Source organism: Rhamphochromis sp. 'chilingali' (genome assembly GCF_963969265.1).
Source record: "Rhamphochromis sp. 'chilingali' genome assembly, chromosome: 6".
Classification (NCBI taxonomy): Eukaryota; Metazoa; Chordata; class Actinopteri; order Cichliformes; family Cichlidae; genus Rhamphochromis; species Rhamphochromis sp. 'chilingali'.
In genome coordinates, this window is record NC_137933.1 from 6,659,918 (window position 1) to 6,684,917 (window position 25,000).

General features: G+C 40.3%; 3 protein-coding genes across 5 annotated transcripts in view; all 3 read left to right on the top strand.

Annotated features, from left to right (window-relative positions):
• Positions 1-9,188, top strand: part of ero1a (endoplasmic reticulum oxidoreductase 1 alpha) — a 12,782-nt gene extending 3,594 nt beyond the window's left edge. Inside the window, exons 3-16 of the mRNA XM_080884567.1 lie at positions 486-605; positions 695-778; positions 1,107-1,148; positions 2,920-2,996; positions 3,360-3,433; positions 4,007-4,127; positions 4,520-4,581; positions 4,679-4,705; positions 4,778-4,870; positions 4,970-5,216; positions 6,785-6,854; positions 7,335-7,421; positions 7,531-7,667; positions 8,290-9,188. Coding sequence (XP_080740693.1) covers positions 486-605; positions 695-778; positions 1,107-1,148; positions 2,920-2,996; positions 3,360-3,433; positions 4,007-4,127; positions 4,520-4,581; positions 4,679-4,705; positions 4,778-4,870; positions 4,970-5,216; positions 6,785-6,854; positions 7,335-7,421; positions 7,531-7,667; positions 8,290-8,350 — 1,302 coding nt within the window. The 3' untranslated portion in view covers positions 8,351-9,188. The remainder of the gene's footprint in view (positions 1-485; positions 606-694; positions 779-1,106; positions 1,149-2,919; positions 2,997-3,359; positions 3,434-4,006; positions 4,128-4,519; positions 4,582-4,678; positions 4,706-4,777; positions 4,871-4,969; positions 5,217-6,784; positions 6,855-7,334; positions 7,422-7,530; positions 7,668-8,289) is intronic.
• Positions 1-25,000, top strand: part of gch1 (GTP cyclohydrolase 1) — a 145,306-nt gene that overhangs the window by 105,052 nt on the left and 15,254 nt on the right. The gene's annotated exons all lie outside the window — the stretch shown is intronic.
• pacsin3 (protein kinase C and casein kinase substrate in neurons 3) overlaps positions 9,410-25,000 on the top strand; it is a 36,124-nt gene continuing 20,533 nt past the window's right edge. The window contains exons 1-2 of one of the 3 annotated variants that reach the window (XM_080885904.1): positions 9,410-9,852; positions 14,775-14,872. The gene's annotated coding sequence lies outside the window, so the exon portion shown is untranslated. Of the gene's footprint in view, positions 9,853-14,774; positions 14,873-19,324; positions 19,353-25,000 lie in introns of those variants that run through there. The other 2 variants (XM_080885903.1, XM_080885905.1) reach the window with 2 other exon arrangements.

Consider the following 25,000-nt stretch of genomic DNA (forward strand, 5'->3'; position numbering starts at 1 on the left):
ACATTTGCTTAGTGTTGTTGTTGTTGTTGTCGTCAGTGAAAATATCAGTAACAATACAGTTCTGTTAAAACAATTGTGGTTTGGCCTAGGCCCCTGCATTAAATGTGCATCGGCAGTAAGTAATTTCTTTATTTCTGTGTAATGTCACACTGATGTTGTTGCTTATAAATACCAAGTTTTGTAGTTGAGCACCCTGGAGGCGAGGAACCTGCCCATGTTTTGTAACAGTGAAGGTGCTATGGTCTAATTCCCCTCATATTTTGATTACTTAAGAATTTTTCTTGTGTACACATTACATTGATATTCAGATCTATACTTTATTGACCCCACAAGGAAAATGACTGTTGAATAAAAATAAATAAAAATAGTACAGTCTACTATTGAAACTCTTTACAGTGTTTTCCAATCTTACTTCGGCTTGCTCTCAGGAGCATACTACACTGTACACTGGATAACCAGCTGTTTGCCTGTTCCCTCTACATCAGGTGACAGGCGACCTGGATGACTGCACGTGTGATGTGGAGACCATCGACCGCTTCAACAACGACCAGCTGTTCCCAAAACTCCAGAGTCTTCTTGAGTCTGATTACTTTAGGTTCTACAAGGTACAACTCATGCACCACACATACGTATACGCACATCTGTGGGTGAGGTCTGTTACTCTGAATGTGTGTTTGGCTTCCATCCTCTGCAGGTGAATCTGAATAAACCGTGTCCTTTCTGGACTGCCAGCAATGAGTGTGGTCTGAGGGACTGTGCTGTGCAGCCCTGCTCTCCTGTGAGTTTAACCCTCATATAGCAGCTGTAAACAGACTTTTACGCCCCCCCATTCAACCTGCTGTTAATGTCTGATCACTGTCTGTATAACTCATAACGATAGAGCCGCGCATTGGCATTGTTTCTTGTGAACCAACCTAATTGCTTTTGCATATCAAGATTAAATTGAGGGTGCAGCCGTTGTGTATTTAAATACCAAGTGTAAATGCAAAGACCTGTGGACTAGATTTAAATATCATTAAAAAAAAAAACTACAAAGATTACCTATTAATTCCAGGTGAAAGAGGAGAAATGGTCACATCAGACTGACTGAAACTGTCTATTCACAGAACGAGGTGCCCGAGGGGCTCCGATCCGCTCCCCACAACAAGGTGAGTATCTCAGGATCAGTAAGTGGCACAAACTGGCTGCGACTCAGATGGTCTTTTTATTTGTGTCCCATTTATTTAATCAAATCTGACAACAGTTTACCTTCTCCATATGTAAAGTTTACTGAGGATTAATGTCACTTTGGAAATGAATCAAAACTGGAGTCATACAGTAAGTAAACACACCCTCGTGCAATTTATCACTTAAGAAATCAGAAATCAGAAATCAGAAAGGGTTTTATTGCCAAATGTTGAGCGGGTTTACAACATTAGGAAATTGCTGCGGTGCTTCAGTGCAAACATACTGTTATAATACTGTTATAAATTAAGCTTAAATAGACATGAAAATAAATGCCAGACGACTCAAATACAGTTATTAAGAGGTGATGCAGATTCTTCAGTATTAACAATGTGTGTCGAGTCAGTGCAGTCTCTTCCAGTTACAGGGGAAAAATAGTGTAGACAGCTTCTAATTGATGAGTGCATCTACTGTGATGGGTTAGAGAGGAGCTGCTGTAAAGCCTTGAACCTTTTTGCTGTCAGCATCTTGTTTTGTGTTTTGTAAAAAGACGCAGGAATCTGTATGGAATTATTTATATGTCAAAAATCACGTGTGAGAAAAAGCATAATCTGAGCAAATAACTCTATTTCATTGCCGAGTTTTCCTTTACATTTCAGAACATCCATCTTTTATATCCCATGAAGTCTATGGAAAAAAGCGTTGCTTCTTCATTCTTTAGAGAGGGCCTGAGAGATTTCTCTCAGATTGTGAAAGGGATCGCTTGAGTCACTTGTGCAAAAAGAAAACAAGCAAAAACAAAAGAAAATCCAAAATGGCAATCCCCTCACAGCTCTCCCCCAAACTCAGCATAAAGACACGCTTTCCCATAATTATCTATTTTTTTCTTTTTTTACTCATCCTGTTGAAGACCTGATGACCTTTAGCTGCGTTGAGCATCCGTCCATCTTTCCGTTCACCCATTAACAATTTTTACAAGAGTCACGACTGCTTCTACAGCACAATTTAATCAAACCTTTACACAGTCAACAAAAAACTGGTCTTCATTGAAACTATTGTCAAGGTTTCATTTATTTTCTTCAGAGTTTTGAGATTTAAAAAAAATTCACTGATGCAGAACGTAGTTGAACCATATTATTATTATTATTATTACCTTTAGCTTAGAGACAGATCCACACTGCTGCTCAGCTGCCAAAAACATTTTATACCATCCATTAAATCTACAAATCCTCACAGTGTGGCCATATTTCTGGATTTGTTGCTAATGTGACAGTTTTGTAAATGTAATGTACTGTACTGTAGCACATTTTGCTTTTTATAAAGACTAATTTTGTTGTTGTTGTGGGTTTTACAGGAGGATGTAATGTTTAAAATTAAAACAAACAAACAAAAAGGTCATGGGATTCTAAAAAGTTTTATTTGCTAGTGCACTAGAGCACCTTTTTGCCACAATAAAAAATGTTTCTATGTTTAATGCTCGACATGTGATTTATTACATTTTTTTATAATACATTTTTACATCATGGCATTAAAGTGAACAGGTTTATCTGCTGTATTGTGTTAGCAGTTAGCAGTTTTGTTACTTTCACTTTCAGCTTCCTGCTGTTAATGAGTCATCACAGCAAGTTTGATAGAATATAGCTTTGCTGCCCCTCAGATTTTCTCAGTAATTCATAGAATTGTAAATTTAAAGTTTGTGTGTGTGTGTGTGTGTGTGTGTGTGTGTGTGTGTGTGTGTGTGTGTGTGTGTTTCAGTATACAGCAGAAGTGAACGAGCAGCAGGATGAGTGTGAGAAGGCGAAGCATCTGGGAGCTGTAGATGTCTCATTAAGGTCAGTCTCGTTCATTTTGCTCAGTTCTTTTCTTCTTCTAAAAGTGACTTTTTGACATTTTTTATTCAGACTGTTCTTTTGAGTAAATTGTGCACTGCATTGGATGAAACTGTCTGGAAGGCGGTTGGGTGGTGAGCATACAAGGCATAGTTCGGGTGAAAGCTGCTTCTTTAACCTGAAGAACCATACTCGTTATCTTTGCTATTGGGAACAAAATCATTAATATATAACTCAAATTATTTTCTGGTAACACGTTCAAGCGGGATACCAAAGTAGGATTTAACTTTCTTTTCTGACCTATGAACCTCCACACTGAGGTTGAGCACAACTAAGCCAACTGAGTGCTCTCCTTTTTGTTCCCAGCGCTGAGACCAGAGAGGCTCTGCTCGACTGGAACAAATATGACGACGAAGCAGAACGCTTCTGCGTGGTTGACGGTACGTCTCAGTCCAGCTGAATGAAGGAAGAAGCAAATTTGATACATTTTGATTACCAAAAATAATTGCTAATTGACACTAGGCAGAAATATGATAGTCAAATGCTGTAGATTGTAAGGCAACATGTGTACGTCAACAACAAAGTTAAAGAATGAAAATGTTTTGGAAACATAACAGATTATTTAGCTTAGCATAACTGAAAGGGAACATAAAGAATAGATAGTATGTCTTGTTTTTGGTAAGGGGATATGATTACAAGAGACATTTTTAGGGAATGTAATGCTATGTTTAAGCAGTATTGGGACTGACTATAAAACATACTCCAAGGAGTAGTTTTAGGAAACATGATTCAAGCAATTACAACACAGAAGATGGTGCAACATGTAGAAAATGTAATGAAACCTAGGGATCCATTTCTCCAAAACCTTTGTGAAATGCTAGTGGGTAACTCCTCTTTCCTGAATAAATCCCCTCCACCACCACCCTCTGCTACATTCTGTCACATGTGGCTGACAAAAAAAGATGTTTTCATTATAATGACTTGCAGCTGAATAAAGGCTCGCTCTTTTCCAGATGAAGAGTCACCAGACTCCCAGTATGTCGACTTGCTGCTGAATCCAGAACGCTTCACAGGCTACAAAGGACCAGAGGCCTGGCAGATCTGGAACAGCATCTATGAGGAGAACTGTTTCAAGTAAGCGTTCAGAGCCCACAAAATAAGTGACTGTAGTTTATACTTTAGCGTGATTCACAGTTCAAAAATAATCCCCAGTTATCTCACACTGGGACTTAGAGGTTGTTACCTCTTACTTCATCTCCTGTTTGAAATTGATTGCTTTAGCTCACTTTCAGCCAAGTTTTGAGGAGCAGGCGGATGGCTCTTCAATGCCCACAGCCATAGAGGTGTCCGCAGTGACCATGTTAGGGACATCTATATCCTCTGACATCAGAATAGTCTGAAGCCTGAGCTTTGGCTCACAGGGATGATTTGTATATAGAGTGACATCATGTTGCCATGTTTACTATCAACATCCACCACTGTGACCACCCTGTAATGAAAAGGAAACCTTTATGTGTCCTTCTCAGACCATATACTATCAAACGACCACTAAATCCCACCTCATTCCAGAGCAGCCCAGGAAGTGAAGGTAGGAATTCTTCAGTGTTATATCTCACCATTTTTCTAAAACAATTGCAGTTTTGTTTTGTTTTCTCCATTTCTGATGACACGTACTTTGTTTGCAGCGAGGACCTTCTACAGCTGGCTGGAAGGTAAGCTGATGCTACACCTTAAGATTCTCTTTTTGTCGAGTTTTCGATAAATTCTCTGCCTTTCTCTCTCAGGCCAGTGTGTGGAGAAAAGGGCTTTTTTCCGGCTTGTCTCAGGTCTGCACGCCAGCATTAACGTACACCTGAGTGCCAGATATCTGCTGGATGGTGAGGCAGAAAAAAAACAGCCCTTGTTCATTTTCTTTTTCCTTTTGTCTGAAGAGTCAAAATAACTGACACTCACTTTTATTGCCTTCTTTCCTTCAGACAGCTGGTTTCAGAAGAAGTGGGGTCACAATGTGTCGGAGTTCAGACAGCGTTTTGATTCGGAGCTGACGGTCGGCGAAGGGCCCAAGAGGCTCCGCAACCTTTACTTCCTTTACCTGATAGAGCTGCGAGCACTGGCTAAAGTTCTGCCGTTCTTCCAGCAGTCATCCTTCCAGCTGTACACGGGCAGACCCGAGGAGGACCAGAAACACAAGGAGCAGCTGCTGGACATCCTGCAGCTGGCCAGGTTGGTCTCAGACCACACCAATCATTGTTAGACTTTCCCTGAATAAAGGTATAATACAGCATGCCCTTTTTTTCTTGATACCTAGTATTCATGTTCTATAAATGAAAGATCAACCATATTGTGTTTTTTAACAGTTAATTTCACTCAAAGTGCACTAATTAGAAATGCCTGATTTGATATAGATTTACACTCAGGTTGTCAAGGTGCAGCTCGAAGATCTTGCCCTAGTTCTGCTGTGGATTTGACCCATGAAGCTGAGATCAGGGCAACTTGATGGTCAGATCAACTTCTGCAAGAGTCCTTGTACTTCTCGTGGCTGAAGTTTTCCTTGTGACTCTGGCCGTACGCTTGCCCTCGCTGTCATGCTCCAGAGTGAAATTGGCACGAGTCAAATAGCTTATTGACAACATCACTGTCAGTGTCAGTGATGTCTGTCAGTGCGCCCCAGGGCAGCTGTGGCTACAATGTAGCTTGCCATCACCAGTGTGTGAATGTGTGTGTGAATGGGTGGATGACTGAATGTAGTGTGAAGCGCTTTGGGGTCCTTAGGGACTAGAAAAGCGCTATACAAATGCAGGCCATTTACCATTTACCATCACAAAATGGATATGAATGTAAACATGTGGATGTGGATGGGTGGTGTTAGAAAGAAGTGAGCTCTGTTAGCACTCTGCACTCTGGGAAATGTAGGCAACAGATTCTGACATATGACACCTGTGGTTTTACAGCAATGCTTTTTAAAGTCCAACAGTTTAATCACAGTCCCTGCCAAGGTTAATATAGTTAGCTAAAAATAAACTGAAAACTACAACTAGATGTGAGAAAGTGTTGTAGTTCACTAATAATAAAAATAATAATAAAATAAAAACTAGACTTTTGAAAAAATTCAAACTAACTGGAGTGATTTTGAGAACTAACTAAAATGAAATACAAATGTCATTATAACTTGCTTGATAAGTCATGGATAGGTGTGTTTATTATAAACTGTGAGTCAACTGCTTTCAAGAAGTTCAGCGTGTTTATATTATTACACCTGTACCAATATCCCCAAATCTTGCCTCTGGCATATGCCCTCCTTGCAGTTTTAGTCTTTTTAGTGATCACTGTAACTAATAAAAACTAAACAAGTTCAAACAATAAAAACTAAACCGAAAAAAGAAATTGTACTCTTGAAACTAACTGAAACTACACTAAATTAATAACAAAAAGTCCAAATGAAATAACAATAAAAGCTAAAAACAAATTAAATAATACAACACTGTACTAACTCTGGTCACTTCTTCGCACTTCACACTTCTTTCTTTATTAATCTCTGTCTTTCTTCCACAGCACGTCTTTTATCCTGTCTTCCTTTTTTTACCGCAACCGGTCACGGCAGATTATTATTATTATTAGTAGTAGTAGTAGTAGTAGTAGTAGTAGTAGTAGTAGTAGTAGTAGTATTGTATGATCGACCTTACAATATAAAGCACCTTGCAGCGACTTTTGTTGTGATTTGGCGCTGTATAAATAAAATAAAAATGGACTTCCATGCAATGTTTTGATGACGTTCATCTCCTCTTTTCTAGATCTTTCCCTTTGCACTTTGATGAGGCTTCTCTGTTTGCTGGGGATGAAAAGGAAGCAGCCAAACTGAAGGTCAGCAAGTGTTTCAAACTCTGCTGAAGTTATTGTTAAGTTATTGATATTGTGGACGTAATGCACCAACTGATTACATATTCACAGGGATGTTAATTAATATTTTCAGAATGCTCCCCACCCATATTGTTGATTGTTTGAGCTCATAAAATTCAAAATGATTTATAATTAACCTTCTGGTTTAACTGCATAAAAGCATTCAGTTGTATTCTAGCCACGCCAGTTAGAACTCTACGTGAAATTGTGCTGTAAAAACATTGATGCATCAAAAAATGCTCTAGCTGCAGAGTGAATGCAGATACAGAGATACGGGGAAGCCGATGCTTTGAAACCTTTTATCGCATTAACAAAGCTGCTGGGAGTGATCTTGTGTACGCAGGGTTGCTGCAAACACACAGTAATACTGACTGGAGTTGCAGTTTTAATTTGTGTGGGTAACTTTCAAGATTTAAAATGACCTGAGTTTTCTGTGAATGTCAGGAGGATATCAGACTGGCCTTCCTCAACATCTCCAGGATCATGGACTGTGTTGGGTGCTTTAAGTGTCGCCTGTGGGGGAAACTGCAGGTACCTGTTATTTTCCTCTTAGTGCCTCTCGTTAGCTTGTAGCGCTTCTTTTGTAAAGATGAACTTGATTTTTTTGTTTGTTTTGATCGCTGCCTCTCTTGTGTCACAGACCCAGGGATTAGGCACAGCCTTGAAGATTTTGTTTTCAGAGCGACAGATTGAAGCTCTGCCCAAATCCAGTAACCAGCGACCCAGTTTCCAGCTCAGCCGGCAGGAGATCGTCTCCCTGTTCAATGCCTTCGGAAGGTCAGAGAGAGAGGCTGTGGACATCAAGTCATACATGTGCCATATTTAAAAAAATCTCCTTAGTTCCAGCTCACACCCACTCTGCTCCTTGGAGAGCTTTTGTTGCCTGCGCGTTAGTTTATTATTGTATCTGAAGCACTTTTAAAACCTGAAAATGATTTTTGGATATGATAAATGAGCATGCGCCATTTATTATTCAGAAGCCTTCTATGCATCTCCTTTGCGAATTCCTTCTTGAGCTGAGTGCTTGAGCTATCAGGAAATTTAGACTGATATTTGAGTTACTAAATGCTTACTTTGTGTGTAAATACAAAAGTAAGTTTAATCAATATCAAACTCCTAAGTCTGTCACTTTAGAACAAGTTTATCTCTATAATAGGAACTTACATAAGTGAGTACTGATCTTATTGGAAATTCACACTCATTTAAAACAAAAGTTAAAACAAATATGTTCAACATGAAATCAAAATAGTGCAAAACTTGCCTAAATTTTCTGTAAATTGAGGCTACAATATAATATTCGCAGAGAAACTGGGTTTAATATTAGTTAAAACATACTGGAGTATTTTTTTCATTATTTTGTACTTATTATTTTAACTGTGTCCTCCTGAATCCTGCGCAGGATTTCCACGAGCGTCAGGGAGCTGAAGAACTTCAGAGTGCTGTTAGCAGAGGAGCAGTGAGGACATCCAGAGGAGTCTGCCTTCACCTGTTGACTCCTCTCTGATGGGGCTTTATTTCAACATGTGCACTTTTGTGGTCCCAGGCCACTGACTGCCATCTTTCCTACTGTCTTAAACCTGCTGAAATGTCGACTGAAAGATCAGCTTTAATCAGCCAAGTGTTTATTTTTCCTTAAAATAATGCATTGCTTTCTTTTGAATTAAACTAAAGTCATATTTAAAAAAACAAAAAACAAAATGACACTTTGTGGCATGGTTTAATGTTCCTTCAAGTGGTATCATTTTTTTTGCTGATGGAGAAACGTGCTTGTCTATTTTCAAATGCGCTTTGATCAATGAAATCACTTCAGTTGCTGTTTGGGAGCTGACTGCTAAGAATTCTGTCTCACCTGTTCACACCTGTGTTGTTGGGATTATGCTTTGCTCCTGAGGATGGCGCTGTTTGTCAAGAAAATAGATGAGAAACGTCAAATCTAAATTGAATGCGGGCCACAAATATGCAGTATGTCGAAAGGAAAACTATACAGGAATGGACACCAACGTTTAAAATTCATTATCACACTGATTCTCGTAACAGCCATCCTCTGTTTTCAGAGTCGCAGGTTTTCAGGTGCGTGTCCAGAAGTTATAATGAAACCTGTTTCCACCTGGGAGGAAGGTTTTGTAAACCATTCAGCACAGATCCCCAAAATATTTATATACTGTTGGTAATATTCCGATTGTACATTGTATTTGTGTATAAGTTTGGAGATTTAAAATTTAAAATGTATATATAAAAGTCATTTTATGAAAATGTAAACGGTAATAAAATTTTAAAATTATTTTTCAATGTTCTAAATTCAAAGCTGTTTTTTATTAAATAAATGTGAATATTTGTATTTGTAATTGGGCGTGGTTTGCGCTTATGTGTTCAGTGCCTTGGTCAGAGAGTCTGCGATGGATGTGTGAGAGCGCTGGAGGGCAGCATGCAACCGCCCGCAGACAGTGAAGGGTTAACCTGTAATAGGATGAATGGATATTGTGGTGAGCAGCATCTGATTACACAGAAACGCCAGCAGGCACCGGAGGGGGGAAGACACGTCCGTACACCTACCAGCACAGACGGCGTTTGGTTCCTGCCAGGGAATACAAACGCGCTCCTTTTCCTTTTTTAATTAGCGTTATCATTATTTTTTTCCCTTTCTCTCAGCGTGCAGGCTATAACTTTACTTTTCTTTTTCTTTTTTTTTTTAACCGAGCCGAGCAGGAACCGAGCCCGCCGTTATTATGGGAGTTTGTTGAAACAGTGCTGTGGCTGGAGGAGTGTAAATGGCTGAGAGAGGTCGACGGACGACTTGAGAGACAACTTGCAAGATGTCGCACTTTGTGGAAGCCTAAAAAAAGGAGTATTTGTTTTTGTTTTTTACTGTTAGCGTGACAGGAGGTGGTGAAAGAGTAGGGGAGAGGCTGCAGCTCAAGGGGGATCTGGTGTTGGTTTGTTCCTCCGGCTCGGAGAGAAATAGGTAAGGCTCCTCACCTGCCTGCTGTCTGCACATGTTCACACCCTGAACACAGAACACTTTGCGATGGGAAAACTGCCCAATGCAAGCAACTGGAAAGAAGTGCTGCTGTTTTATTGTCTGCTTTTTGTCTTCCCAAAATGTTTCCAGGTGTATTTCATAGACTAGTTTTAGTTATTATTAATCTAGCTCTAAGTATAATCAGAAATACACCGTCTGTAATGAATATGTAAACATCCATGCAGTGACTATTAAACTTGCCATTTTTCGTATTCCCAACCAAAATGTGTAAGCTTACGCTTTAAAGCGGCACCAGGTGATTTTTGACCAGCAGGGGGCAGAAAACCCCCCAAACTCTCTACTTTACTTACGCAGCACCCCACCTGCTAAGACCATGTAGTAATTTAAATAGATTTTTAACTTTGTGCTATTATAATTCTGCCCTTTTGCTGCCCGTTGTTGTTGCTCATATTAATTAGTACCTGTAAGTGAGCCCAAAAAAACATGAATAACACACATGACCCTTGCAAGGCACAGCTTTAGCAAAGTGTTATAACAGAAATGCAGACAATGGCAGGTGTAGTTATGCAGTCTTTTTCCCCTTTCAGTTTGTCCATTGTTAAAGTGCTTTACAACTGTGCCAGTAGTGCGCTCCTCCAGTTATACTAGGGACAAACCACAGGACTGAAGCAACAGAATTTTAGCAATGAAACAGTTAAATATATATGTTTAATGTTTTACATGAGGAAAAAAAATATGCATACAGTGGCTCAAGTCAACTTAGCATGGAGAATTTGAGTTTGGGAAACAGTTACATGGTTGTCAGATTTACTGTTCCAAAAACTTTGATTTGCATCTGTAAACATAACCTGCACTAAAAGAGTGCAGGAATCGGGTTACTAGTGCTTATCATATGTATAAGAACCTGATTTATACTTAAGTCCATGCGAGTAAAAGAAGATGATTTAGGCATTTTAAAATGTGTCAGTGATCTGCCAGCATGAGAATTAAGATTTGAAGTAACTTGTGGAGAAAGGAGCAACAAAATCATAATAAATTTTGTTGCTTTACCTTCATGACTTTAATGAAGTGTTGTTTCTGAGCCTCTGAAGAAAGTTTGGAGGCTATAGGAACCTCCCCCACCTTCAAGCTCTCTCCTGCCAAACAAGTTGAATTTCTTGGAAACAGGAGATATGTCAACAAAGACTGTTCACTCCCTCCCAGTCTGTCAGATCACTTGTTCTTACATACTCCTTGAAAAGATGACCTCCCCCCCAAAAAAGTCAAAAAGCAAAGAGTGCAGGTCAGTTTGTTGACAGTAGAAATATTTCCGTGTGGCTCTATCGTGCAGACCAGGAGGATGAATCACTTATCAAGAAAGTTGCATGAACCTGTTAGCTGATAGATGATTTCTTTTATCATTTCAGCTCTGTTTTCACAAACCCTGTTGTAGCTGCATTCATTCATGCTTGGGTTGAATTTTCTAGAAAGCGTGCTTCCATGCAGTCAAATGTGAACAGCAGGGGAAACAGGTTAATCTTCGGTCGTGTTGCCTGCAGCATGCAACAGATTGAGCTTAGACTCCCAGGGCCTATGTCCCGTTTGCAGGCTTTGTTTCCGTGCTGAGCTGGAGGGAGCTGCCACGGAGGCTATTTTAGACCAGGATGGCCTCCGTGATGTGGTTCTGGTCTGGTTAGAAGTGAGCTGGGAGAACAGCTGTATGTGTGGGAACAAGGCTGAGTTGTCCTTTTCTTTGACTCAGTCTCTGGAACGCCATACTCTCTGTGATCTGCTTTCGTTTTTTCTGCTCTTGCCTCTCACTGCCAGAGAAGCGTCACATGGTTTGCTGTCGGTTAGACACGGAGCCTCGGGCTGCAGGCAGCAGCTGTCAGACGGTACAGGACTGCCGTCAGTGAGCGGGAAAGCGAAATGTGGCCAAAATGCATGATTGCATTTTGCACACAAATTGCTGACGGTGATGTTTGTTCTTAAAAATGACTCTTTTCATAGTAAAGGTTGCTGACCCCTCCCCGAGATGGAGAACCCCTATGCTTTCATCAAACTGTGTGGCTATTTGTTTCTACTTACAGGATGTTTTGGTTTGGATGAACACTGTTAAATAACAGTACTGGCAGCTAGATTTGACAACATACTGTTATTTTACAGTGTATCTACTGTGATCTAGCAGGTACTTCTTACTAGAGTAGGCAATTCTTACAAAAGTGAAAATTAAAATACAGTGCTGCGTAGGATACATGCACTTTTTAGGTGTTCTTGCTATAATCTTTGTAATCAGTGCATAACTTTAAAACCTATTAAAGTGAGAACTGTATCCTCTCAGTTGGCATTTTCCGTTTTCTGTAGGTTTTCATGTCTTTCTTGAACCATAATACAAAAACAAGGTTCCTCGCTGTTAATATTTTTCATCAAAATTAGCAACATTTACAGCTGAACTCACCTGAACTCACAAGGAATATTACAGTTGTACAGATAATTGTGTATGTGCATGATTCCCGTAAATCTGGAAAGTTAGGTTAATGGGTAGAACCACAACAGACACATTGATGGGGCAAGATTATCGATTAAAGATAAGAAATGACGATTTCCCGGTTTCATCACAGTATTGACCCAATCGATATTCTAATGATGGATTTGATTCATTTTTAGTCTAGTTGGCAGTGAGGATCTTAGATTTTTTTTTTCACCTCTTCAGTCTGATTTGTGCTATTGTATTCTGAGTAATTACTGAAGTTATTCAAATATTATATCTGGAGAGACGTGGCCATAAAGTATCGTTTGACTTAGGGCTGGGCGATATGACCCAAAATTCATATCTCGATATTTTTTAGCTGGATGGCGATATAAGATATATATCTCGATATTTTTTTTAAGCCATAAAGTAAGAACAAAAAGAGTTCTTAGTCAAAGCTGTGTCCCAGATGTCACACAGGCACTTTTATTAACATACAGCACAGATGTACATGAAAAATTACTCAAAATTAAATTATGAGCATTCATTAAATAATAATGCTCCATAAATAAAAGAAAACAAGGTTGTTTTTGTGCTAAACAAAGAGCTCACAATTGTGCAGTCAAAATGTAAACTAAATGACGCTGAGCGTAATAACAAAGACAGACAGATTTTACAGCTGCTCTGTTCCCAAGTTTTACTGTGTGACTGATAGCCTGGAGTTTGAAATCCGCTTCATAACCACGTCTCTTACAGGTGCCATTTATGGTCCTTATACACACACAATACGGTAATATTACGTTGATGCACAGTACGTATCACTCCGCGAAGCTCCTCGGTAGCCGTAATGCGCCGACAATCTATCAAGCGGTGCAGCTCCGTAGCTTACCAAAGTCGTACTCAAACATTTTTGACAGATTGCTGAACGCCGTGTACCACATAAAATCGGTTCGCGGCCACCAAGCACAACCAGAATTCATACATAAGGCGCGCTATCAACTTTTGAGAGAATGAAAGGATTTTAGGGTTAGCGCGGTTAGCTCGTTAGCGCGGTTAGCTCGTTAGCACGTTGACGCCGTCCAGCCCCACGCATGGGGCGATGCGCAGTAACTCGTTAACGGAGATTTGCCGTGTCCGTCTTGTCGCTGCCTGCACGTGAAGCGATGGGGTAGGAGGGGGAGTTGTCTTCAGTGAAGGCGAGGCGGAGTAACGTTGCGTAGAGACAAAAGTGGACGAAAGAGAGGCAAACTTGCGGCTCCACAACTATAATTATAACGTAACATAGACTATATCGATATAAAGGATATTGTCACATCTTATATCTCGTATAAAAATATATCGATATGTTTTAAAAACTCGATATATCGCCCAGCTCTAGTTTGACTGGTTGGTGGAAGCAGAAAATGATTCACCATCACTGGAAGTTATGCTTGATCTGCCCTCACACTACTATCCCACCTCTCATTAGTGAATTATTTGAAGCTGTGCTCATAATTAATCAGCTGTATTCATTGTTTGTGCTTTTAGTGGTGAGGATGGGGCTCTCAGCTCTGACTCTTAAAGCATTTGTCATCAGAAGTGAAACTTGGTCACATATCTAGTTATACTGGGAAGCACCCAAAAAGAGCCACTGTTTTGTGTTTTTTATGAATGGGTTCACAAACTGTGGCAGCTGATGAGAATCCGACACAAAGGTTTAATCTTCTGTGCCAGCGATCTTCAGCTGTGGCTAAATGTGGATTTAGATTTATCTGCTGATTATTAAAAGAACAGAGCGGTTTAGAGAGTAACTGCATGTCAGTCGCTGCAACCATCTGTCGATGTGATAACCAACTTTTTGTATCACAAATGTCACAACAACTGAGATTAAATGTCCTGAGTTACTAAACAAAACAGAGCTAGTCCTGCTTGTTTGGATAATTAGACTTCTTTGCTTTCTGATTGCTTGCTGCTGTCGAAAAATCTTCTACAAAAGAGCCTTGTGTTAGGCTGGTATGTTTTTTTTTTTTCTCCTTAAAGTAGTAATTAATGTTACCAACTAACCACAGGGTTATAAATTTTTTTTTTTTAAAGGCTTTCAAGTCTCTATAAGGTGGAAAAACCTTTTTTTAAAAGTTGAAATTTACAGTGTATGTCTGAACAAAGCAAAATCGCTGGTGTGGTCTTTTAACAACTTGCCACTCTGCTGCTAACTTGGTACTCTGGCAGAGGTATGAGTTAACTGCTCTGGCCTCCCTTTACAGGGGCTGCTGCTCTCTACCTGCTTCATTAACCCTCAACTACACACTCTGTGTGGTATTTCACTGTGACTCCCAGAATGTGCTACCCTCCAGCCAGCACCGGGCCGATATAACAGGCAGCTTGCCTAGCTAACTAACTGCTTGCTGCTTTGCTAACAAACCCCTCTCTCTTTGTCTCTGTGTGTGTTCTCCCTTTGCTGTTGCTTCTACCCCAGTGGGATCTTCCTGCCCCTCTGTGTTTCTCAGACCTGCGGAGACGGAGGCCGTCTTCTGTTTGGACATCTGTCCATCTCTTTTTTTCGTCTCTCATAAGGTAAGTTTTGCTGTCGCTCTGGGCTCCGTATGGGAACAGTGTGTGGTTTGTGTGCTGGATATACACTATTCATAATCATGCCCATTGTGCCCCTGTAACATTTAACATGCTGCGCTTGCTCTCTGTCTCATCTGTCAGTAGCTTCCACCCGACTCCTACACATAATCCACTCAGTTTGTTGATGGTATCTGCTTGCAGCCCTGCAAAGCTCCACAATATCTCTTTAAGTCTGAAGACATTAGAAACGCATCAGCTCAATGAGTGAAGACAAAAAAATTAAACTACACATTTAAAAGTTGCGTAAGAGTCAACCACCTCTCGTCCCACCTTTCTTTAAATGATTCCTATTTTGTGGAGATGCCTCTTTAGTGTTGCCACATGCAAACTTAAGCTATTCTTTGCTGGAGTCATGGGTGTGCTGGTATAGCAGAAGTTGTTAAGTTGTTTAGCAGTCTGACAGCCTGACAGAGAAATACGCTGAACACTTCCCGCGTTCACCGTCCAAACGTTAGTGACAACCATGGCCGCTTGTTTCCTTCATGTTTAGAGGCTTTGTGCTAAACTGTACATTTTAATGCCTTCACACGAATGACTTGAGAAGATATTTTCTTATCAAGTCAAACAGTACTGACATGAACAGAAAGCATCTAGAACTGTCTTTAAAAAGTGAAAAGTCCTGTTTTAGGGAGATTAGCATTTGGGGGGGGGGGGGGGGGGGGGCTGCTGTTGTGTTTTGTTTTGGTTTTTTTTGTTTTGTTTTTTTTAAACCTGACATGACCATGAAATTTTAGCTGGGCAGCTAAGTAGCGCTAATAGCTAGCATAATTTAAATCTGCATTTCATTGTGATACAAACTTGTGAAGCAAAAAACAGGCTGAACAACTATTGTTTTAAACTGAAAGCTAAACATGATGAAACGGCACCCATCTGTCACTTAAAACAACCGTGCCATTATCTTCCTTTAGTCTAGGGTTTAATTTAAGCGACTCTGTATAAATACTCAAACATCACACACTTGTCATAAGTGGAAATCAGCTATAAAGGGAAATCATTTTAAGTCTGGGCTTGCTTTTAGGACCAGTTTTGCCTTTTAGTTTTTCCAAATGTAAATTTCCACTGTAAGGAGAAAAGTTCCATAAGTTTTTTGTTTGTTTGTTTCAGACTTTTTTTTTGGGGGGGGGGGGAGAGAAATATTTGACTTCCTGATTTGTCCTCAGTAGCCATTTCAAGCTAAAGATAGTTGTTTATTAAAGCCAAACGTGATGACTTTCAGAGTATCCCATATTGTGGTTTATTGTTGCCAACAGCAATTATTATGTAATCACTGTGAGCATGGTTAACATTTTCTTTCTTTAAACAGTCTCTCATTTTGCTCAGAATCACACAGCAGTGGTCTGATACACAGCTAGTTCCCAGGCTCTCATATGCAGCCAGCTGCTGGCAGGAACTGGAGCAGAGAAGAGTCTCCAAGTGCTCCTCTTTTTAGAGGTTTAAAGCCTCCGGGTCCTCGTGAACCTACAGTGCATAATCTCACATACTGAGACGTAGCTGGAATGCAGACGAGCTTTCAGACTAGTGGTCGCGTGGGCCTCCCCAGGCTTCATGTGTAGGAGCATATAGCCCTGGCACTGCTGCAGGGAAACTGTTGGTTTACATTAATCAGATTAGTGGCCATGAGTTTTCCAGTGGGGCTTATGAGGTCTGGACCTGCCTCTCTATCTCATCCCTCCCTCAGCTGCTCTTTCCCCTCCTCCTCACTAGTCTGACCCACTTCTCTAAAAACCAACAACCAGAATCTCCTTCTGTCTCTCTCTCTCTTCCCATCACCCACCTCTTTAGCAGGGACACATTAGATTCACAGGTCAATAGATTGTGTACTGGATGAGATGATTTTTCCATTTTTTGTCACTGATTGCTGTGCTTCTCAACAGAGGTGCTCTGTATAAAAAATTAAATAAACTAAGGAAAAACTAATGAGCAGTCTGGTCTAGGCTTAGAGATATCTAATCTTTCTTACTTTCTTGGGTTTTCATCAAAGTGTATAATGGTGTTTATGATTTTAAAAGAAACGAAGGCAAAAAAAAAAAAAAACAGCTGCTTTGTAACAGAAGTTATTGTAGCTAGGGATGTGATGAATTAGCTGGCAAGGCTACTAATCTTTGTGACCCCTGGGAAATGTTTTTTGTTACAGTTGTTATTATTAATACCACCAACACCAATTTGCTGTTGTTTTACCCAGCACAGAAAGAAGGGTCCCGGTGCTGGCACTGTTAGTGTTGTTTCCACTGGTATCTTATTTTTAATTTAACTGATAAGCAGATCATGAGCTGTGGACACCCTGAATTCTTCCATAGGCTTTTTCAGGTGGTTTTGACTGTTGTTCCTGCAGCACACGGTGTGACAGCCCCCTGCTTTCTAAAGGCAAATAGTTCACACACTTCCATGTTGGCCTTTTATCAGTGGGTTCAATTTGCAGTCACCTGTTTCACAGCTCACTGAGCTCAGCTAAATTTATATCAGGGTACTTAGAAATGGTGTTTATTTAACTGACAGGATTGAAGAAGTTATGGATGCAGGGGCGCAACCAATATTTTTAGTGGCCCCATATGGCCACCCCTATGAAAAAAATTATGGAGGAGTCCCTGTGTGGATGGCAGCACTTACGATAGAGTTATATAATAAAATAAAAAATCAACTTAAATCTATGAATAGTGAGTGATAGTTATGTTAAATTACAAGTCTGAGGTGTGCTAAAAAGTGAAGCTTAAATGTACCAGCTGATAAAATTGAAAGATTAAATGTGTGTTTTAGTGCTTTCTGCCACTTTTTTTGTGTTTGTTGTGCTTTGAATGTCAGTTGTAACCGCTGTGTGTCCAGTCCATGTATTTTTTCTTCTACCCCGTCAGAATCAAGTGTTGTATTCATCACATCAGTTTAATATATAGTCACTCTGAAAGTTTACTTTATACATATATGATGGTAACGTCAAACTTTTGGTCCACCGCATTGGTCCACACTGAAATATTAGTTGGACAATATAACGGCTTGCTCTGAAATTCTTCAAACAATACACTACCTACCTACCTACCTACCTACCTACCAACCTTACCCCTTAGCCACATGAAGTACAAAGAGGCCAGCAACAGATGGTCTGCCCTGATCTTGGCATCGTGAAGTCAGTCTGGGATTACTTGAAGAGACAGGGGAGACCAAGACGGACTAAATCCAAATAGGAAATCGAGCAAGTTCTTCAGTGCTGGTTTGTAGCTAGTTCTGACTTAGCGCCGTTTCAGAACCAGAATGGATTTCAAGCTGTTGAAATGAAAAACACTGAGAATGGACAATGTGATGCATCTGTGAATCATCTATGAATTTATTGCAGTAATGTAGTGATTCAAATGAAATACAGGACGCTTGAAACAACAGCAACTGGCACCCCTTCAAGCAACAATTCCAGCTGTATTTTGCAGCGGTAGTGTTACTGCTTGCAGTAGCAGCTCTCAAGCTTTTGAAGTATGCATCGCATTTGTATATGAGCCAGATGATAAAGAGAAGTTTTGACAAAAGTTATTTAAAAGTTGTAGTAAGAAAGAAAGGCATGTCGCAGAGATTCATTAAGAGATTAAACTCATTCTTGCTGGCACAAGTTAACCTTTTCCAGAAATGGGGACACATTTAAGAATTTTTTAAAAATTATTATTATTAGTAGGACCCTTTTTGTTCTTGTGGCACTTTTTCTCTTTTTCCCCTCCATTTTGTCAGTAATCAAAGATGAACCAGACCTGTTCTCTAAATAATGGATTGAAGGATAAAATGACTGATGTTTAAGAGTTGTGTGGTGAGACGGATGCCTTAGGACAGAAGCACAAGGAGAAGTTGAGGTGTAGATTTTTATTGCTGGTGTCATTTGATATGTGATTGATTTATTTGGCTGACTGCATCCATGTTTTGTTCACATGTGCACTTCTGCTTGGTTCATCATGCTTGACAAACCGGCCTAACATGCTTTATGAGTTTTGTTGCTGTGCTGTAGAAACCACATCAAAAAGTTCTTGTGTGTGATGTTGTGGTAAACCTATTTCTAGCTGCTCTGTGTTTTGAGTAGTTCAAAAACATCTGTCTTAAGTCACATTTGAAATTTGCTAAGCTTATCAAGAACAGTGTTCATCTTGCGGATGCATCTTATTGCTCGTCTGTCACATTTGTGACACTCATGTCTCTTGTGTTTCAGTCTTTAACAGCTTTGTGGCTCCCATCACTTTTGCTCTCTTTCAACAGTCCTGCTGTTCTGTGCAGGTCAGGCCTGACGGTCTGCTGCCCTGTTTCAGATCAAGGATTGGATTCCTTCAGGTGGTTAATGGAAAAACTAAACGAAAAACTGAGCCTGAGGCCACTCTGACAAAACATTCTTTCAGCTGCGATGGAAGACATCTTTCAAAACATTTCAATGAGGGAACAACTCGCCTGGATCTGCCCAGAAGTAATTATGCCCTATTATAAAGCAGAGCCAAATTGTATTCTTAGACTCTACCAGAGTAGCTTTGCATGATTTACTGTTCAAAATAATCCTTATTTAACTCGTACTGTGCCTTGGGAAAACACCAAAGTTTATTCGTTATCTGAAATAAACAGTTTTAGTATCTCTTTCTCTTTACCCTTAGTTTTGGGATTGGCTGCACCCTGTAAACAAAGGGTTTGACTGGCAGGTGGGTGGGGCTTATGTCCTCACTGCCAGAACTGTTTTTTTTTTTTGTTGTTGTCTTTTTTTTACTTTGATAGCAATCCACGAGTTGAAAAGGGGATTATAGTGAACTTTTGGCTCATAGAAACTACACACACAAACCTCATAGTATGTTACTTGGTTAATGTTTAATATGGGTTTCCACTTTTGTAACAGTAATGGTGTGTGTGTGTGTGTGTGTGTGTGTGTGTGTGTGTGTGTGTGTGTGTGTGTGTGTGTGTGTGTGTGTGTGTGTGTGTGTGTGTGTGTGTGTGTGTGTGTGTGTGTGTGTGAGAAATCAAGAAATCTCAATTGGCCAATACAAAAAAAATCTGTCATCTGAGCAAGTTATCAGAAAGAGTAGAAGCTAAGTTCTTGGCAGTTATCATAAACAAATCTGTTTGTTTGAGAGCATATGGCACACATTTTGTTGTCTTGTGGGTGTACAAACTCACTACTCATGTAACCTCTGAAAAACCCTCTTCACTGTCGGACTATACTGTTTGCAGTTCAGCAGAATTGGTCTGTTTTCCCTGTGTTTGTGAATTGGCTCGCACTGAGGGGATTGAACCCAAGTTCACGATAAGTGACCAGAAGCAAGTAAACATTCTCAAACAACACAACCACAGCCAGATGAAGGGGTCAAATGAACTCGCCACATAAACCAAACACACTCATCTGACCATCTGTTCATGGATCATTCAGGATCTATGACCTCTCTAAATCCTCATGGACCAATCACAGGAAATTACTTAGAAAGTCTTATGTTAGGTATGTGGAATTTTCCATCTTTTTCCTCTATGGATTGAAGTTTATTTTGTTCATGAAATGAAACATGTCCTCCATACACCAGGTAGCTACAGTGACTCTTTGTTGTACAAGCACTGCTTCAGATGTAAACAACTACCCAAAGACTTACAGAATCAGTAACAGTATAATACAAGTTCTTAGTACCAATCCCTAGTAATGGTATGTTCAGCACAGGTTACTGTGTCCAGCTAATAATGTCTGTCTGTCTGCCTGCTTTAGACTAAACAGTCTAATCCCTTTAATGTAGGTTGTGGGTAATGTGTGACTGCTGTATACAGACACAGACACGCTCCTGAGACTTTATGGGATCTTCCTTCCAATGCTCACTGTGTCTGTCTGACTTAGTTTTAGAAATGAAATTTAACAAAAGACATTTATACCAGTAGCCTGCTGGAGGTCATTTTGTAGCTCTGGCAGTGCTCATCCAATTCCTCCTTGCACAAAGGAACAAATATCAGTCCTGCTGATGGTTCAAGACCCTTATGGCTCTGTCCAGCTCTCCTAGAGTAACTCTGGCAGCAAACCTTCTAGAAATGGCATGTATTGATGTGCCATTGTGATTGTTCGGCCACTAAGTTGGCCTCTGCAACCTCTGTAGGGTCTAGGTATCGCCTCACACTACTAGTAGTGACACTGACCCTAGTCGCCAAAGCAGCTGAAACTGATTAACATCCACATATTCATACACACCCCAGAGGGGGGGGAAAGGAGGAGCAAGACAAGGATCTGTCACGGAAGGACAGGCCCCTGCACGGTATCTACCAGCGCTAGATAGAAGAAGTGGCAGATATCAAGAAATTCTACTAATGGCTGAACAAAGATGAACTGAAAGACAGCACAGAAGCACTAATCATGGCAGCACAAGAACACAAGACGGGGTCGCCAACACCAGACAAAACCCCATGTAAGGCTATGCAAAAATGCCCAACGACTAACTGGTGATGGCTAACCAACCAGCCATAGTAGTGATGGACAAGCAGAGGAAGAGGATTATAGTAATAGATTTAGCTATACCAAGTAATAGCAACATCGGGAAGAAGGAACACGTGAAGATTGTTCCTGCCAAGAACTAAGAAGAGCTAGAGAAGATGTGGGAGGTGAAGGCAACAGTGGTCCCAGTGGTAATCAGAGGTGTGTGTGTGTGTGTGTGTGTGTGTGTTTGTGTGTGTGTTTGTGTGTGTATTTTAAAAGAAGAGAAGTGAAAGAGCAGAAACATAAATGGTTTAGGTTAATTCTAGTTTAAAGTTTGGGCTGAGTTTAAAATACACACACTGGTTAGATGTGATTAACAGTTTGGCAAAGTTTCATTTAGGAATAAAATACTGATTCAAATCATCGTTTACTGTTGGATGATACAAGGTTGGGCATAGTATTAAAACACTAGAAGCAAAATATAAAAAGCCTTTATTAGCAGGCTGCTCTGTGCTCCCCTACCTAAAAGCAGTTCTCTTTAGACCACATGAATGTTGTAACTTTTTGGACTAAAATGTATTTCAAAATGCTCCTCATCTCTACCAACTATCTGCTGAGCATGTTGCACAAATTCTGGTGTCAACCTGTAAACATGTGAAATAACCTCTTCAGTCCTCCCACCAAAATTTTCCAAGCTCTACAACCATTTTGAGGCTCTACAATATTGACTACTGTCATGTTGTCATGCCCTCCATCATAAAGCTGTTTTGGTTAAGCCTCTGTTGAACTTCCAAAGAAGCAGTAATTGGCAATCCAGGGCCAAGTCCATTTTCACATAGTGCCTCATGTCCCAGCACGCTGGTGGCAGATGCCTCTGCTGTTATTGACATACTTAACACTCAGCAGTGACACTCATATACACGGTTATCCTTTTGTTGATTTCACTCACTGCCTGATGTGGATTAAATGTGTGGGAGGTGTGGTGTTACGGTGTGTTTTTGGATCATCAGCTTTTGGTTAATCTGGAACGTCACTCTCCTCAGACACACCACACCCCCTACACACAGTCGGACACACCTACAATTACATATGAGAGCTATGTCCTTTTTATTCACGGTTAACTCAGATATCTGCCCTAAGTGAAGGCTTGCTACTCCGTTGTTGCATAACTGGCAAAACTGCAAAGCTAATTTATGTTCACTCCCACATTGTTCCCTGCAGATCTCACCAAGGCTACTGTTGTACTCTGCACCTAATTTAGCACTGGTCTGCTCCCAGCACTGACACATTGGGAGTTATTTACGGTGAGAGTGAACAATGTGAGACTCAGGAAGGAGGAAAAATAATCCGGAACCTCTCAGTCTTGTCAAGTCGAACTTGTAGAGCATGGTCTCACAGAGAAAATATTCAAACAGTGATCAAACTTCTAGAAAATGATGCACATAGTAAACGGTTTAGGGAAAAATCTCTTTAAACTAGTTAGTTCATTTATATAGTTATTTTACTTGTCTTTAGAAAAGAGGCAGTTATTTATTGAAATCAGGCTTCATTATTGGCAGCCCTTTCTCTTCATCTACATCTCCCCATTGTTGTGTCTTACAACTGATCTCTTTGTGTTTATTTCTAACTTTAACACCAACATGTCATTCAGCTGCATTGTACGAAAACTTTAATTTAAGTGTCAAAATACAATATTTTATTTGACAATAAAGCTCTTTGAGTTCATACTTTTCTATTGCAGTGGGAACTACCAGAGAAGGTGTTTTGTAATCCGTGGCCACTCCAGGTGTACAGATAACTCCAACATGCTATAGTTGCAAGATGCAACTTACAGAACTTAGGGGGTTTAGGATCAGGGTTTGGGTTATGATTGTGGTTATGGTTATAGGGCTATAGTTAGGGTTATTTTTTGATGTGTCATGGGATGATGTTTCCACATCGCAAAACTGTGACATCACTAGTGTGACTGGTCACTTGCATTGTTGAGTCTGGACTAATATTAGTGTTGTTGATCCAGGAATGGCACCAACATGGCAATATCAGATCGAGCAACAAGTTGTATCCACAAACTCTGACTGCAACATGCAAGTCACGTTCTGTGTTAGATCCTTCCATTAAAAACACCACAGACAGGGTGGGGAGGTCCAGTGCACTCATTCTGATTCGTAAACTAAGCAGTTGACTCCTGCAGGTGTCCACCTGCCAGTTAAAACACCCTGAGGAAACTGTCCACGGAGGCTTGTACCCCAGAGATTGCTGCTTAGTGTTTTGTAGATCCAGATGGAATTTAAATTTGAAGATGTCTGTGGTCTGACCCACAAGCCCTGGGTAATGGGTGCTGCAAGTAGTGTGGTAAAGGGCCTCTCCACTTTGAACCCCTCATGCCATGCTCCTTCTCATTTTTAATAATGCATAGAGTTTGTTTTTGTTTATAATGTTTGTAAAGATGGGTATGGTCTAAACTCTTTGGACTGGTCTGACCGTTTGAAAGGTTATGTATGTTTTGTGTATCAGTTATTACATTGGCATTAGCTGCTTGCAGACCAAAATGTGGCACACGAATCTTTTAGCTTTTAGCAAGAGGTGAGATTTGAGTTTGTGTTGAGGTTAAGTGAGCCGCTAGGCCTCGAGTAATGGTGTGTTTGACAAGTTGTTGTATCTGCAACAGGAAACCGCCTGGCCTTGACAAAGGGTTTTGTCCAATTGGAGGATAACACGGAGGAAGTGGATGTATGGGAAAGCCAGGTCACAGTAAACTGTTGGTAGAGTTCCTGCAGAGCTACAAAATGTAAAAAATGAATCCCCTCGAGTTCAGTTGCAGCTGAATTTAAAATGCAGGTTTGCTCTTTGGTTTTGCACAGTTGTGCATCGTGCTTTGCTTTTAAGAAAGTATTTCACAAAAAGGGATTGTTTGTAGTGAGAATACACAAAGCAACAGTCTGTTAATTAGTTTCCCTGTTTGTGTTTTCTGTGCATTGGGATGGGCCATAGATGCACATAGTTGGTATCATGTGCGTTCCTGCCACTGGTGTCACACGAGTCAACTCATCTGCAGGTTGAAACTACAGTACTCAGTCCTCCAAACAAATATAGATGTCAACTCACCAAGTTATTTATTTTTTCCTTTCTTATTAGCTTGATTTTTGTACAAATGTTGTGCTTCCTGTCATCTGAAAGAAGTCCATTGTGTATAAAGAGGAGTGGACCGACTGCGCACGACAGGGTATCGGCATTTGTAGGACGCACACCATCCAGCTCTGTGCAAAAAAACAAACTGAGCAGAGCAGCCCTGAGGTCAGAGAGCAGTGAGGACTCTTTGGCTTTCTGTGTCAGCTGATGGGGAGCTGCAGTTTTCCAGAAGCTGAAACTGTAGAGCTGCTTACAGTGGAGCAATAAGACTGGAGACTACTGGGTTTGATAACCCCAGAAAAAGAGGAGACGCGTCTTTTTAAGAAACATCTTCTAAGGAAATCCTGAATGGCCACAAATGTTCCTGATCTACCGAAGAGGATTAGGGCCACTGGAAATAAAATAAAAAAAGAGTTCTGACTTTTCTCAGAATTCTGACTTTAATCTCAGAATTCTGAGATTAAAGTCAGAATTCTTTTTTTTTTTTTTTTTTTTTTTTTTTTTTTTTTTTTCCCAGTGGCCCCAATCCTCTTCCGTACCGATCCTCTTGACAAGGA